Source organism: Fonsecaea multimorphosa (assembly GCF_000836435.1).
Source record: "Fonsecaea multimorphosa CBS 102226 unplaced genomic scaffold supercont1.7, whole genome shotgun sequence".
NCBI classification, from domain to species: Eukaryota; Fungi; Ascomycota; class Eurotiomycetes; order Chaetothyriales; family Herpotrichiellaceae; genus Fonsecaea; species Fonsecaea multimorphosa.
Window position 1 is genome coordinate 892,550 of NW_015971641.1, and position 16,288 is coordinate 908,837.

Here is a 16,288-nt window from a genome sequence, read left to right on the forward strand (position 1 = left end):
TTCGCTTATCACGAACCAGAGTTGAGCTGCTTCGTTGGTTAAGTTTTTGCCTCCTCTTCTGATACCTATACTTGTGTTTGTTCCCAGCGGGAGGCATAGCTGTGCCGTCAAGTGTTTGAGTACCAGGCCACGCAAATTTGTTCCGATATCTACCTAGGTATACAGTGCTCAGTCCGAAAGAAGGTTGAATCACCAGAACACGAGCCTCTCAATCCAGAGTCGCCTCTTGAACAAGATGAACCTCCCGCCAGTCCCGCTCGATAGACCCCGTGTCCATATTGGCTCGCCAGACACTCAACTGCCACCTTGGCGATCCATCCCGCGACGTTTCCGGTAAGTGGAAGCGGATCGGGAAGACGAAGAACATTCTATAGGCGCGTGATGCCTTTTGCTCGTACGCCTCTCTGACGGGACCGTACCCATCCCGGGATTCCAGGACGTGCCATACCTTCAACATGACATTCGCATCCGAGAGCTCTTCCGACCCCGCTCGCTGCGGAACAGTGATCGTCCAGCCCTTGGGGTTCGGCGCGAAGGTCACGGTCCGCAGATTGGGAAATGTGTCCAAGTCGAGTTCCCACGTGGCCTCGAGTTGTTCAAAGACATTCAGCCGCACGTGGCGGACATACTCCAGGCTGTGCAGGGTCTTCATCCTGTTCACGAACGACTGCAGGGCTCGCTGACAATGGAGCTCCCACATGGCCATCTGGATGAAAACCCGCTGTGCCTCGCGCCTCACCTGGCCCGGCGGCGCAGACCTCAGCAGCCACTGGTGGTCCGCGCGGTACGGACCCGTCGCGTCGGAGAAGCAGTAACAGCCCGACTTCGCCGTCACGGCGACCCGGTTGCCCCTGAATGCGTGTGCAAACACGTCCCACCGGATCTCGGCGGGCAGCATTGTCAGGCGCGAGATCACATCGGCGAGTCGCGCGTCGCGGCTTTCAACAAGAGGGAAGAAGTATGGCCGCGCGGTCAAGGTGTGGAAATATGACGTCTCGGCTACTGCTGACTCGGACATGGCGGAGAGATGCTGGTTTGCCAGTAGGATGGGCGTGCCGCTGTTCGGTTCAGCTTTCACATCGCTGGCGTTGGCGCTGGCGCAGAAGCTGCAAATATGGAGACGTCCTCTACCACAGGCTGAGACCCAAAGATCAATATTGAGAGTTCTCCGAGAATCAATGGCTGGCACGAGGTATTGTAGCGGTCGGGAAACCGTTGACTTGATAATGTGGTTGATTGCTCGCTTCAAGTTCGGCATATCGTGGTAAGGGACCCGGAAGAAGTATATGGCACACGGTAGAGATTGCTACGGTGACGCAACAGGTACAACTCGGTACCTAATCGTTATCATCTGCCAACACTCCATCTACATAATTACGATTACGAGGTACAGGTAAACCTACCACTAGTGGGCCACGGGAATGTGTGACAAGCTTCATACCATATTGCAGATAGTAGAGACTATTGCCTTTGTCAACTATTGATGAAGAAGGGAAAACTAGCCCCTTGATAGTGAGCAAGAAAGTCGATAAAATTGGAAATTGGAAATTGGAAATGCCTTTTCTATTTCTATTTCGCATACATGGAGTATCCACCAAGATGGGCAAGAAACATGCTGATGAAAAAATGATTGCCATAACTGCGGCCGATGAAAACACGATTGTGCTTTTTACGTTGGTGAAGTGGTAGTACAGATATAACGAGATGCCAATTTGCAAAGTGGCAGACCCGAAAGTGTCGGAAGTTGCGTAAACTTATGGACAATCAACTCTCAATCCACGACGGCATCGTTCAGATCAGTCGCTTGCGGCATATTCGTCATGAGATCAGAACAAAGCTCATAGCAACCATAAGAGGTAGACTGGGTGGCTGACAATGGAGATTTCATCCCTTTTCTACGCATTGGACAGTCCTCCTTCAGCATGGTCTTCATCCACGAGGTCTTTTAAGCACCTCTTCGTACAGAGTATTGATCTTGTCTTGATCGACCATGTGGAGACGCCGTTGCTCTGTGTGGATATCTCATAAGTCGAGGCTTGTCGTGGAAACCGTCATCATGGTCTGATGTCTTCGGCAGACTGTCGATTCGAAGAGGACGTCCGCCAGTCGCAACAGAAGATAAATGGTTTAGCACAGCAACATCTTGACTGGATGTCCTGGTAGCAGGCGCCTGTTGCTTTGGCTTCAAAGATCGAGATCCTGTCGGCAAGGGTGGCACGGGAGGCAGCTCCCGGTTGGGGGGCGGCTTCGTGGGTGGATCAGGAGGCCGAGGAAAGTACTTCACACCCTCATCTGAGGAGGCGCTCGTGCTATAGTTCAAGTAGGTGAATGCACCTGTCTCAATCGACTCACCAAACGACAGTCTCGGATCCACTTGACTGTCGTTATTATGCCAGTTGTTCCAGTGCTTCTGCCGCAGCTCATTGGTCCAAGGAACCTCTTTTGGAGGGACAGTTGCTTCTGCGCGACGAGCACTTCGGTGCCGGGAATGATCACGGGAGCGCGGACTGTCTGCCACCACCGTGTCGGAAAGGCCGTCAAAATTGAAGGACAATAGCGAGCTGACCGAAGTTGTTCCTGGAGTCGTGGTTGCGCTTGGAGGTGTGTGACTGATAGGCGAGTGGACCATGGGGGCATCCAGAAGAATGGTTTGCTCTTGATGCTGTCTTTGCTCTCTTGTGACGAGTCCTGCATTTCGAGAGCCTTGACGGAAGGTTCTCCCTGGATTGTCGCCCTCAGAGCCTCCGTCCCGATGTTTCTTCTCCCGAATGGGAATAGTCGTCGATATTTCCTCACTCTGTGTTTTCTGTTGAGCCGCACAATGGAGTCTATCGATACCGGCAAAGCGACGAATAAGGTCGCCTAGCTTTTGCTCGAGTTGAGCGCTAGTTAGACGTGCGGAGGGATCTCGCTCGAGACACTGGAGAATGAGCTGCACAACAGGGCCAACCGCATGATATACCTGACCTTCATCCTTTTTCGCCTTCTTTTCGGCTTCATGCTGGAGACTTTGAGCCCATAAGAAGACCTGGCCAAGGTTGGCATGGAAGCTCGCATCGGCCAAGCCTCCACCGCGGCCAGCCATCCGATTTTTGGAGGATCGATGCCGTGAGAAGGAGCCATAGCTACGTTTGCAGAGAATATTCAAGATGTCCATGATCACCGCCCCAAGTGCAAAAACATCTGACGCGAACATGTCCTGTTCCACGGACTGCCAAGTCTGAACGACAGCGCTTCGCCCTTCGGGCGCCGCGACGAAAATGGGACTGCTGAGAGAGGGAGCATTCTTGCCATTTGAACTGGCAGATGACAGAATTGACGGCGCCCTTCCCGGGACGATCGGGTCAAAAACAGGCCGTGCTGTATCTTGCGTTGAAACGGATCTGTTGTCGGTGGGGGACCCCGTGTCCCTAACATGACGAACAGGCTGAGGCGGCGCGTCAGGACTCATCGCTGCGCTCAAGCGGAGCCTTGCGTACCCTCCTCTTGAAGTGGCTTGAAATGTATAAGTTGCGCCGGAGGAAGCGGACCTGCTTCTCGCAGTATTCTTGTCGTCTGAAGAGTTCAGCCATGAGTTTCCACCCACCTTCCGGCCAGATCGTCCGCCAGAAGGGAGCGACAGAGCGGCAGAGCCAGTGCTTTGCACTGTGACAGCTCGCTTCCAACGCTCCGGCGGACCGTACTGATAGGCTTCGATATCGTCATGGCGAGACTTATGACGAAGCAACCCGTCTCCATCCAGGAGGCCCAAGGAGATGCAGAAGGAGTCATCAACCTGGATATTGGAGGGTCGGATGCCTCCATGACATTCGCCATTCTCGTGTAGCCAGGCTAAGGCATTAGCTAGGCAGTGTGGCCAATTGATCAGGATTCGTCGTCGCTCAGGCTTCGGGAGAGCACCAAAGCTTTTGGGAGTATCGGTGAGAAATGTCTTGAGGGTCCATTCCGCCGCTGGGGCTGAGATGACATTGAAAGCCCCTTGATGGAGGTAGGAACCAAAGACAGACACGATATGTTGGTGGCATAGTCTCCTGCTTGCAGCGATTTCGTTTAAGATGTCCTCCTCCGTTAGCGGAGCTTCGAGGACAATGCGGCGGCGAACGAAGATCCTTTGATTGTCGGACGGTAACCGAACTCTGTCGGTACCTTCGTGACCGAGCGAAAGGACCACCGATTTCAAACTGAGAGGGACGACTGGGACTGTTTCTTCATCCGCATAACGGATATGTTCTCCCTCCCCAACAACGCGCGTAAGAAACCGGAACTGGTTCTTGTAGAAACGTCTGTCTAAAGACCTGTCGGGTTGGAAAGACAGCCGGAGATCGGGGACAGCTTGCTCGATAATGGGTAGATCTTCGTCATCGTACGAGTCATCGATTATGCCAAAGATTTGATCGGGTACTCCAGTGGCAACCAGGATGAGAAAGAAACGTTTTGCTCTGGTTAGGATCCAGTCCAAATAGGTATCGTCGGTCAGATCTCCGCCGAAATACAAAGGCCGTTGAAGATATTCCTGTTCATCTGCGCGGAGGTGAGAATGAACATACGCGGAGGTGACCGTTTCGTCCACACGCTCATCTGTCCACAACGACATGGTTCAGAGGATTCGCCCTCGTGAGCAAGACGACAGAAAGAAATTCAACGTGAGGGTTTGAGTCGGTGGCTAGCAAGTGAGCCATAGTCTTATCGGAGAGCATCCGGCCAGGATAGCAGGGGCTTCTGGGCAAACACGTGGAAAGTGGGCAGTGGTCATGGTTAGCAAGAACCAAGAGGGAAGTTGGGAACAAAATGGCAGCTGCGATGCTTACTCTACAGCAGATGAAACCGGGGAAAGAGGCCGGAATAGATCGAAGGATGGGGAATCCTTGTGTCTTATTTGGCTCAAATTGGGAACGCCGGGTCGCGTGAAGGGTATGGAGTGGGAACGGTCTCGCATGGCAAACCGTTGGCGCAAGAGAGCAAGGAGATAGAGGCGTGGATGACGGCGGTATGTCGAGTGGGGGTTTGGCCTTCTACTATTACTAGTAGGAAGAGAGGCAAACGAGAAATGCTCGGTACCAGCTCGCCAGATAACATTAAACGGGAGTAAGACGGAGGGACAAGCAGAGACACAGACACACCTTATCTCGACCAGACAGGGGCAAGTTAGTAGTAGTAACAGTCCGGCTCTTCGACCCTAGCTGGCTGCAGGTAGAAACTTTCCCCCGCGGATGCGCAAATGCACTTTGAGTTTCTCACGTCCTCCTTTTGCTCGTTTTGAGACCCTCTACATCTCAGACAAGGGAAGAGAAGGGTGGCCTGAACTGAACCGTGTGCCAGTCTGAACCTCGATGATCCCAGAGTGTACACAGTGTGGGTGTTGGTGATATTGGACAGTGCTGTGACAAGCTCCCGTGCCTCCTGAATTCTGATGTGCCGTGGATTGATTGATTGTTTCTGCAGCACAGATGATGTCGTTGCTCGTACCGAACGGGATGGGATGGCTTGCAGTGGTGGCGGGTGCAACGGCAGCGGACGATGGATGGGACCAGGGGCGACAGTTAGACTGATAGTTAGAGGGAGAGCGAAGATCGGATGAAAGATGCATGACTCCAAGAAACTGCCAAGGGCTGCATTTGACTGGTCGGTAGCCAGCCTTATCAGCCCTGACGATCGACTCAACCCTATTTATCAGTTCAGTTACAAATAAGCTAAATGAAAAGAGTCTCAAGGCCCCGAGGCGCGTGGGTCTCTGCATCCTGGCTGACAGAAGCAACCTCGGCTCCCTCGATAAGATGCCATCACCTCCCAAAAGGACTCGTCCTATACCCATTCAATGGAAGTCTACACCATACTATTGACTGAGGCGACTCCCGCTGGTCCATTGTGTGGGGCGAGTTCTCCTGCTTCGGGGAACCAGCGAGATGGATCAAGGATTACGAGGTACCTAGGTAGGTACCTAGGTAGGTACCCAGGTAGGTAATAGGGCCTCAAATGAGAGTGAGATGCTGGTTTGGCACTCCCTGTGAGCAGTTCGTTATTTTCCCCCAACCAGAAGATCTCCAAGGACCGCATGCACCAAAGCAACCAGGAGACCGGACCTATAAGAACCCTCAACCACTCAACACGGTGTTCTGAGTGAACAGGAACTCTCCCTGGCACAGAGTTTGTCACCCTGCCATAAGGCCTTCCATTTACAAGGATCACCTCAGAAAATGCACATCCTGCAGGCCTTGAAACAGGACAAGAAACCTTGGGACCAATATCAGCATAAATAGCCAAGGGCATCATGACCGCCGTCCAAGCTAGCCATCTCCCTCTGTTTCGATGTCAGGGCAGATCGCTCTGTCAACGAGGATGGCAGATGCCAGCCATCACACGGATCTCTCCGAGTCAAGTATCACAATCATCCCGCCGGTGTGCAACTTTAGGAGAAAAGCATGCGTCAAGCCTCCAGGCAACTCTTCACCGACAGCCCTCGGCTGCTGTTTCCCGTTCCCATCCATATACTTACCGTCTGTTGTTGCTTTTGCTCACGTTCATCCATCCAGTTATCGAGCAATATCACTTGGTGCGGACCCGTGGGTTTGTCTCCCCTCTCTACTTGTTGATCTTTCCCAAGCATTTGTTGTTCTGCGGGGACTTTCCAATATTTGCGGTGCCATCCATTTCAGAAGCCGCAACGCCACCTAACAAATCACCCTGACAGAGAACTCAAAAAGATGCCACCTTCGATCACCTTGCACTATTTAATTAACCCAAATGCATTCGGTCAATACAGGCTTGAAGGCGTCCACACACCCCCTCCCTCCCTCACTCACTCACGGGTAGTTTGACAAGATGACAGTTTATGGGAGGCCCTTTTCAAATTTTCCCTGGCAAGTGTGCCCAAAAGTTATTGTGCCACCCAGAAACTTCACCTTGGGGCTTGATACCATAAACAGTGGGAGCCCGTAAGCAGTTGACCATTCACCCCAGCCTTCTTGGGTGCCGAAAGCTGGCGGGTTCCGTGCTATCGAAAATATCTGACGGTCATACTAAGCGCGTCGCGCAGACAACCGGAGATGCCCCTAGGTGCCAGGTCAGTGTACAGTGCTTCTTGTCCATTGGAAGAGCAAATTGAGAGCCTTGGTTGTGTATATGGTTGAGCCTGGCCGAGCTGGAAGCTGTGATGCACAACGGTCGCGCTGCAATTGTCCATTCCGAGATCCACAGGTTGAAAAAGTGTTTGGTGTTTGATGGCTCGGCAGCGAGTGGTTTGCGACAATATCAGCAAAACTGTCGAAGTTCAGCCTGCCCTACGTTCATGACACACAGTATCCACCGCGGGACGAAGAACGGATGCCCCCAGGAATTCCAAGGGCCGGCTCTGACCGGTGCTCCAACCAGTGTCGCAGCGGTGCAGAAAGCACAGACAGCAGAGCAGGATCATTTGTCCTGTAGCAAAAGACCTTGCTTGCACGGGCGCAGAGGATGCAGATGAGACGCGTTTACAGCAAATGGTCAATATGCTTTGGGCGCCCGTGCATGTCGCTTGCACCAACGCTATACATTCCGCATGGCCTTCGCCGCCCGTGCATGCAGGAGGAATGATTCGAGGAGATACTGAGGAATGCCCAAGCGTAAGGCTCCCATGACAGATCATTGCCAAGTCCGCAGGATTTCGCGAGACTGGGGAGATTGGGCTCCCCCTGATCGACAAGCAGAGAACGCATTTCAGGCCCGAAGAATTTTCTTCGCAATCATCGCGATGTGAGGGTAGGGCTCAGTCACAATCCAGCTAATAATGGGTCACTGCAAGTAGCGGTCTATGGTATTCGCCGCTGGAGCTCGGCTCTTGCAGTGTGTAGGATGTCACAAAGGTATGTGCGGAAGTTGCGATATAATAGGATTTCATCTCGCCAAAGCCGCCAAGATCACAACCGCGCGTCCAAGCTCTTGTAAGTCCATTTTGATATCACCAGTGCGCGGATTCCAAAACAGTGTGCCGCAAATCGGAGAGTCCAAATCTCCCGGAAGGCTTGGTGAGATGAGCCGGATGAGACATGGGCTCGATGGTACTCGGTATGGTTGCCAGCCACAGACTCCTTGGGCTTGGGGCTTAATAATAGCATCTCTCAGTACAAGGTAATGGCAAACCAATCCTTTTCATCACCGGCTGCTAAGGACTCGTAAGCCGTGGGTTTTGGAGCTGATATGCAAGGACGAGATATGCTGGGCAAAAGAGCATAATCGTCAGGATACGAATTTCCGGGCACGGACCAGCAACAGCAACCGGGAGCCCAAAGCTTGCGAGCTTCAGCCTTCGACTCGATCTTTAAGTCGTACTTCGTAAACCTAGGTAAGTACCGAGCAAGTGCCTGATGGATCTCCAGATGGAGCTGTTCCCTGCGACTCTGAGCAAGCTTCGACAAGGCGCTCCAACCCACTGCCCACCAATGCCTATTGCTCTGGTGAAGAAAAGCCCTAAGCACCTCATGCGCAACGGCCCAAGATGATCCACTGGCGTCGCTTAAGGTCGCAAAGTGCCCCCAGTGGCCCCCCCTGGCGGCCTGGTCCTCGCTCAGTTCGCTGGACAGAAGAGTTTGGAGGCCAAGGCTAAACAGCAGAGTTTCCCGTTCTGCTACGGAGGCCCCTGTCACGGAAATGTGGCTCGTACGATCGACGAGGGTCTAGAACACGCCAACTGTCATCCTCGACCACCCCAATCCTAGGGATTGGCACTCCATGGCACTCCACTGCAATGTTCTGCATAGCCAGATGCCTGTGCCTAATCCTCTCTCGCTGCTTGTTGGGCGTGTTCGCCTGTTCGAGTGCCCATGGTGCCCACGTAACTTTGGAGCTCGAAAAAATGGCGCGAAGGCTACGGTGTTGTACCTGCAAGTGCTCCAACCCGGCTCCTTGACCGCGCCTCACCCGCTCAAGTTGACAAGGCCATCTGAAAAAAAGACCCTCACATCTGGTCGTACATGAGTCTTGTGGCCCGACACAGCCGAGTGCTTTCAGTGCTCTCAGTGCTGTCTCGACATCTTCTTTTCTTCTTTGTTCGTTCACAGCAAGTTCCCGATTGCCCAGAGGGCGGTTCTGCAGAGCGTTTGGCTGTAAGAGAGTGGCCACCTACCCTCATCGTTACTCACTTTTAATTCTTGTCCTTCGTTAATTCAACTCTCTCGGCTTCCCGGTTGGGTTTTTGGCTTGCAATCTAATTACGTGGCAATCAGCCTGAGAACAACAGTAGCAACACCTGCCTGCCCTGTTGTCCCATTTGCACCTCCCTTCCACAACTACCCCTGCGAGCAGATCTTCATGGGCTTGCGACATCAGCCCTGCCAATGACCTCCCAGCCTTTGTCGCTGGATAATGGCGTGCCCACTGTCTCCAAACGGCAACCGGTAGTCGTGCAGATACAGGAGCTTTCCCTATGTCTGTCAAGCGGAGACAGATGCGATGAACTCACCCCTGGCGTTGTAGAAGTTTTTGGAAAGTCGGAGGATGGTCTCGGGAATGGTTCAAGATCCATGTTGGACGGACTGGGGCTGAAGAGACCATTTAATGATATTGGACACGGTCAGAAACGAATTTCGCGGCCAAAGCCCCGGCGGAGGTCGTCGTCACTAGGGTCACTGGATGATATCAACATGGGGCATGAAGACTACTTCAGTTGGAGGGAACAGACAGCGAGAATCTGTAAAACCAGAAGTTCCGACGCTGTAGGGCCTTGGATCGCGCAAGTGGAGAAAGAGAAGCAGGAGGGGCCTCATCACGATATGACCAGAAACCGTCCAGTGTTTTTCGACGTTACTGCCACTCCTACCAACCTTCCAGGCCCGTTGCCCGCGCCTGGCTGCTTCTATCCATCACAGTTCCTTGGACAAGTGCTCAACGGAACATGTGGCATTGTACCTCCCCTCACGCCTCCAGAGGATCTCGACTCTTTCAAATGGGAGACTCCGTCACAGACAGACTCTAGCGGAGGTGTTCAGACTGCATCAAACGTCGAAGGCCGCTCAGCAAACCAGAGACAAAACCAGCCTCGCACTAGTTCGACATCCCGTCCATCAGAGATACGGATGCCAGAACCATCTAACATGGCGGGGGACGAACCAAGCAGATTGAACTGGCTCGAACGAGTCTGTCAACATCTTGGTATGTTGCGCTACTTGGCTCAAGATTGACGTGTTTACTGACCGGTGTGTGTCTAGTGTCTTCTTCGGGCGACCCAACCAGTCAACAACAGATCCAAATGGTTGTTCAGGCTCTACCCTCTCAACCAAGGTCGACCGACACGAGGCGAATTTTCGACAGAGTAGTTGAAGACATCCAAAATCACTTCACATCCCCGCCCTACATCACAATCACGCACGCATACTTTCAAGCAATCAGCATGGACGAAGTCCCAGCCTCGCCTCCAGCGACACCGAACACCAACTATCCGACTGACGACTACTTCCAGGACCACACTGTCTTCACACATGCGGCCACCGTTCCAGCTTACCACTCCCACACGGCGACTTTCAATGCCGTAGCCCAACGTCCATCGAACATCATCGCGGCTCCAAGCAGCATCCATATTTCGATTCTAGAGCGGTACATTCCGCCTACAACTCCCCGAGAGGTGGAGGACTTTTTCACGTTGAGCAGGCGGTCCTATTTGGCAGACCGGCTGCTGGAATTGTCCTCGAATGATGGTTCGTTACTCCTAATCTATCCCACCAAGCAGGGCGGACAAACGTTTGCGAATCGATACATCGGACCGGTCATCGAACCTTTTCTACGGCAATTTATCCTGTTGAACAACCTCTACACAGATATTGCGATCCAACTGGGCCGAATGGCAGCGGTCGCAAGTATGAAAAGCTTTGAGGAGATGCAAGAACTGCTATCGGCGATGTGCGAGGCTCTAAGTCAGAGAGCACCATCACGAGGGCTGCCGAGTCGATACCAGGTTATTCACGCCGAGACCGCCGAAGTAGTGCTAGACCGCGCCCTGTGGAAAGAGTGGTACATTGAGCAAGAGCAGCCTCGGCTACGACAGAACTTGGTGGATTATCACAAAAGTGGTGGGCGGATGCCAGCCAGAAGCGGTCGGATTGAAGTGACGCCTGGCATGCTTGCAAGAGAAGTGGTTGATGGGATCCGCCAGAGTCGGGAGACGGCAGGAGATGTTGGTTTGGAGGTTGCTGTGTTTGTCGTTCGGCGCACGACTGCTGTGTAATGCTTTTGCAGCAGTGGCAAGGAACCTGCATTGTTCATGGCGCGGCTGGCAGCTGGGGATACAGCATGGCAATGGAACTGATTAAGCAAGGCGTTGCGGGCTGACAACGGAGGTTTCGAGTGGCGCAATATGAAGCCACAGGACAATGAATGAGCAATGAGATACCCAGCGGACTGTGCGAATCTAATGAAGACAAGTTGATGCACATGAACAAAAGATATCGTCCCTGTTAGCAGTTGGGTGCCAGTGGTCCGTATGTTTGAGGAGCCATATGTGATTCGGGTCCCGAACTGGCACACATTGTCCTTTATCAAACACTGACGTCTACGGCGTCTTTCGTCAGGACAAGGACAGTCATTATCAAAATTAGCAACGCGATATGAGGATGACGTGCGCCACCAAGCGAGATTGAAGAAGTTTCAGCAAATTCACCACTACGCCGAGAATTAGGATAAGTTGCACAGGAGTTCCCGATAGCTTCGAGAAAACAAGACAGTCAAGTTAAGGCGTGAATGCGGGTTACTCAGTTCTTTGACGCTTCCGACCGGGACCTGATAGGTGCTTCTTAACGGGCATTCCCCTATACCAGTAACAGTAGGGGAGTTTAAAAGGAGAGCGGGTTCACGGTTCACGGTTCACGGTTTACGAGAGAGTGAGGGGGAATCGGCTTTCAGGTACGAGGTACCTCGTCTTCAGACAATCCGGACAAACTCTCCGGGGGCTGCCCCCCCTAGGCCCTGTGGCCCTGCACCTCCCAATCCCATGCCCACGACCTCCCATTTTCCCGCCACAGTTCCCTATCTTGACCACCCCATGCAGCCTAGTGGCCTAGTAGATAATTAGCGGGAGATAAAAGGCTACTTGTAGGCGCACAATCTTGCGTCCTAGCCATAATTCACCCGCGCCTCTAGCGACCCAGCGAGCCAGCAACCCGCGTTATCGATTCGGCGGCATGGGTCAAAACGGGCATCTTGATGGACAATGCATGAAACTGGTCCATCTCCCACCCGCGCTACGGCCCAATTCTACCTCGCGTCTCCCAACTACCTGCATCTTGGGCCTGCGATTGACTAGGTTCGGGGCAGCGTGCAGCGGGAGGTGACGCTTGAACTCTCCCTCGTACAGCCCGTTGCATGCTGTCGCAGGATTGATCGCATTTTCCGTAGCCAACGGATGCGCAAGGTTGGTGGCAGCGGCTGAATTGAACCATGTTGAAGCCCTCGTCGAATCTCAACCACTTTATCTTTCCCCTTTGCTCCTCCTTTGTCCGTCCTTGCCAGTGTCGTTACTGGTGTCGCCGGTGATGTCTGTCGTTCTTGCATGACCTGTTTTCTTCTCCTTCGTTTTCTCCCGGTTGCTGTCGCGCCTACTCTGTGAAGAGAACTGCGACTGCCCATCGCTATTTTTTTTTGCTCGAGCGCTGCAGCAGCGGCTCGTCCCTCGTTATCTTCACCGAGACTTCACTTACAGGCGACAAAGTCACTCAAGTCACATTGCCTTGGGGACGAGATCCTTTCTCTTCTTTTGCACATATTATTTGTCACTACTGGTGGTTGGTTTATACCCGACCTCTGACACAAAGTTGCTACTTCACACCTGCCAACACCTCTGAGCGATCCAACTCGGAAGAATACTCAGTTGCTCAGGTTACAAAAGTGTTTTGACATCAGTATTGCCTCTAATATTACCTCTCCTTAACCAAAGACCTCGAGAGATCTCGACGAACCATGGGTGCTCAACCTGGTTTGTTTTTCCTGGTTCTCGCGGCCATCTGCGCCACGATAAACGCGATTCCCACCATCTCAGCGGTCGGTTCCAAGTTCTTCACGAGCGATGGCAACCAATTTTACATCAAAGGTATGCCTGAGTCACCTGGAAACTCCACGGATCAAAGCTAACTGAAGCGTTCTTCGCAGGTGTTGCCTACCAGTTGGTTGAAGACGATCCCCTTGTGAACACCACCCAATGCACACTCGATGCCGCGCTCATGCAGCAGTTGGGCGCCAACACCATTCGTGTATACCATGTGGACGCGTCTGCGGATCATTCGGGTTGCATGAACGCTTTCGCTGCTGTTGGGATCTATCTGTTTGTGGACATGGACAGCTTCACCACATACATTCGATACGTATGGCAGATACGAGTGACTGTGACAAGAGATGGGGCAGCTGACACTAGGCCAGGACACTGACTCGTCGTGGACCGCGAACAAATCAGCATCGTACAGAGCTGTTATGGACAACTTTCAACAATACGACAACACCGCTGGGTTTTTCGTGGGCAACGAGGTGCTCAATACTTGTACGTGGCAAATCTATCTCCCTTGGGGCCCGCGTACCTACTAATGGACCAACAGTGGCTGATTCTGGCGCTGCCCCGTATCTTCTCTCTGCTGCTGCCGACCTCAAGGGTTATCAAGATGCCAAAGGCTACCGCAAGATTCCCATCGGCTACTCGGCAACCGACACTGCCGTTCTTCGGCCTATGCTCCAGGACTACTTGGTGTGCCGTCCTAATGTGACAGAACGCCTGGACTTCTATGCATTGAACAGCTACGAGTGGTGCGGATCCACACCGACTTTTCAGACTTCAGGATACGTTGAACTGCAGGCGCTTGCCGAGAATTACCCGGTTCCCATTTTCTTCTCGGAGGACGGCTGCAATACCGTGCCGCCACGGACGTTCGACGATCAGGCTGCAATCTTTGGCCCGCAGATGGTCGACACCTGGTCCGGGGCCATCATCTACGAGTGGATTCAGGAGACGAACGATTACGGACTCGTCTCGTATGGTCCGCAGGTCGGAGCAGACGTCAACGACGGGTCGATTATTGTGCAAGGGTAGATGACGGCCTGCAAACCACCAGTTTTATGCGCGGGCGAGCTGACCGAATTACAGATTCACGCGCCAAGGAGTGCCGACCCCGATTTCGCCGGATTTCACCAACCTTCAACAACAATGGAAGACGCTGACCCCGACCGGTGTGAGTTCTGCTCAATATGCGGCGACGGTTTCGACGACGGTGCCGGCTTGCCCAAGCTCGACCGCAGGAGGATGGACAGTGGACCCTAGCGCGCCTCTTCCCACGATTGGAGTTGGAGCCGTCTCAGCAGGTATGCCAAGCGACGTGCCGAAGGGCAGCATCACAGTGACCCCTTCTGCCGCCGGGACCCCTTCACCTTCTACTTCGCTCTCTGTTTCTGCTTCTTCCACGTTGCCGTCGGTTTCGACTTCGCAGGTCAGTAGTACTTACAGATCGACAGTCACCCCGTCGTCAATTAGCTCCAAGGCCAGCAGCACGGCATCGGGCAGCGCTGCTGCTGGTGCCGCCAGTGCGACGACCTCTAAAGGAGCTGCTGGCAGAAGCGTTTCCGGACCTCCCTCGTTCACGGGTGTTGGATTTGTGGGCATGGTGCTTAGCTTGGCGACAGTAGGCGCCGGCGTGATGGTTTGGCTGTGAAGCGTAGGAAAGGGTCGGATCACGGGGGGAGTTGTGGTTTATCTTACGACTCACGAAAAACATGGCTGCGAGTTTCCATTGGGGAAGAAATCAGAAATGCGATCAAGTGTTGCGGTTCAGGCCGAAAGGTAAAGGATGCACAAGTATGGTACGTTAGTGCAACAAGAGAACAGACATACCTAAGTAGACTTAATAATGGTAATCCACTTGTGAAGAGTGCAGGGTTGTGCTGCCTGTGGTGCTGATGGTGCTTTTCAATCACTGGCAGGAGTGCTTCATCTGATGGCGATGGATCCTGGACGGTGGATGCTGATTGATACCTTAGGGTTCTCGATCTGCATAAGCGAGCCATGTTCGCAGTCCCATTTGTCACGCACGTCGGCTGATGCCCGAGCCTCCGTCCGAACCAGGAATAAGAGCATCACCCGTTTGGGAAGGCCTGGTTTTTGGAGAATTACAGTATCAAGGTGAGTTGGACATCTGTGTGCTAGTAGCTGTCCGGCTATAGCGGCACCTTTTGGCACTGGTGGTCAGCCCGGCGGAAGGAGAATGGTTCGAATAGGCCGCACGAGTAAGGATCATTATTACGAGGTATGGGGATGAGATCCGGGGGGAAGGATGTTGTGTCCAGGGGAGTCGTAAGACGTAGGTTAGTAGAGTGCCTCATGGAGTCATGGGTGCCTCATATCCAGTGGGAAGTCAGCTGTCCGAGCAATTCGGCCGAAGAACATGACTCAAGCAAGTGGATTAGGCAAGTGGTATTGTTCCGTATTAAATAGCACTTCTCACCCATGGTACGGATTCATTATTACTCGATGAGCCACGTCCCAGGGGCTGACACGAGTCGTGCAAGAGAATCATGAATGGCAGAGATCGAAGAAGAGAGAAAGAACCCGAGCAAAATTAAGTCCGGAAAATCATCCACGACCCACCCGCACTGACACCCGCACTGACTTCGGCCCATCTGCATCTATTCTAACTTCTTACCTAGTAGTGGCTTCTTTTTCCCCTGCTCGTCCTGACCTCACCGGTATTTTATTTTTCAATTTTCAATGTCCACCCCTCCCCAACGTGACGACACAGATGTCCATGCTGGAGATAATGAATTTGCCCCTCGTTCTGACTGTCTCTCTTCCTCTCTCCCTCTCTGTATCCAGTCAAACAATCCCCAGCTGCATGTAGCCCTTGCAATGAGGTGATCCGGGCCAAGAACCCATGTCACCCACATATCCCCATTACTCGTACATCCCAGGTTGCTGTCCCTTTCCCTTGTTTTTCTGCTCCCAACACCGCTCCAGGCTTATAAATCCGTCCTCTTCCACGTGCCTGGCGGCCTTGTTGGACTCCGCAATGTCCGGTCTTGACTTGTCATTGATCTGATTTAGTTCTTGGCTACGGTCTTTGTTCGCCTGTGAAAACCGTGCGGTGTAGGGCCATCTCTCGCCGCGCGCCACCATTCGTTCGCTTCCCCTCTGGTTGTTCCCTATTTCACCATCATCATCCCCTAGCCTTACCAAATCTTTTTGCGACGTCCTTCTCTTTGTCTCTTCAAGTCCAAGCCTCGTTTTCTAAGGCAATCTCCGGACACCGTCCGACCCGCCGGACCCTTACAAACCTCTGAATCTTATGGTTTC

The 16,288-nt window shown here is 53.0% G+C and overlaps 4 protein-coding genes across 4 annotated transcripts; 2 read left to right on the plus strand and 2 right to left on the minus strand.

Annotated features, from left to right (window-relative positions):
• Positions 1 to 208: 208 nt before the first annotated feature.
• On the minus strand, positions 209 to 1,258 carry Z520_04549 (uncharacterized protein; the record flags this gene model as incomplete). The annotated part of the gene is made up of 1 exon (XM_016775055.1): positions 209 to 1,258. One exon carries the CDS (start codon positions 1,256 to 1,258, stop codon positions 209 to 211), a length of 1,050 nt encoding a protein of 349 aa, XP_016634035.1.
• A 687-nt stretch (positions 1,259 to 1,945) lies between these two features.
• Positions 1,946 to 4,594, minus strand: Z520_04550 (uncharacterized protein; the record flags this gene model as incomplete). Its single annotated transcript, XM_016775056.1, has 1 exon — positions 1,946 to 4,594. One exon carries the CDS (start codon positions 4,592 to 4,594, stop codon positions 1,946 to 1,948), a length of 2,649 nt encoding a protein of 882 aa, XP_016634036.1.
• A 5,023-nt stretch (positions 4,595 to 9,617) lies between these two features.
• On the plus strand, positions 9,618 to 11,194 carry Z520_04551 (uncharacterized protein; the record flags this gene model as incomplete). The annotated part of the gene is made up of 2 exons (XM_016775057.1): positions 9,618 to 10,125; positions 10,182 to 11,194. 2 exons carry the CDS (start codon positions 9,618 to 9,620, stop codon positions 11,192 to 11,194), a joined length of 1,521 nt encoding a protein of 506 aa, XP_016634037.1.
• A 1,727-nt stretch (positions 11,195 to 12,921) lies between these two features.
• Positions 12,922 to 14,654, plus strand: Z520_04552 (uncharacterized protein; the record flags this gene model as incomplete). Its single annotated transcript, XM_016775058.1, has 5 exons — positions 12,922 to 13,051; positions 13,111 to 13,322; positions 13,378 to 13,495; positions 13,551 to 14,034; positions 14,093 to 14,654. The coding sequence occupies 5 exons, from the start codon at positions 12,922 to 12,924 to the stop codon at positions 14,652 to 14,654; spliced, it is 1,506 nt and encodes a 501-aa protein (XP_016634038.1).
• Positions 14,655 to 16,288: the final 1,634 nt, after the last annotated feature.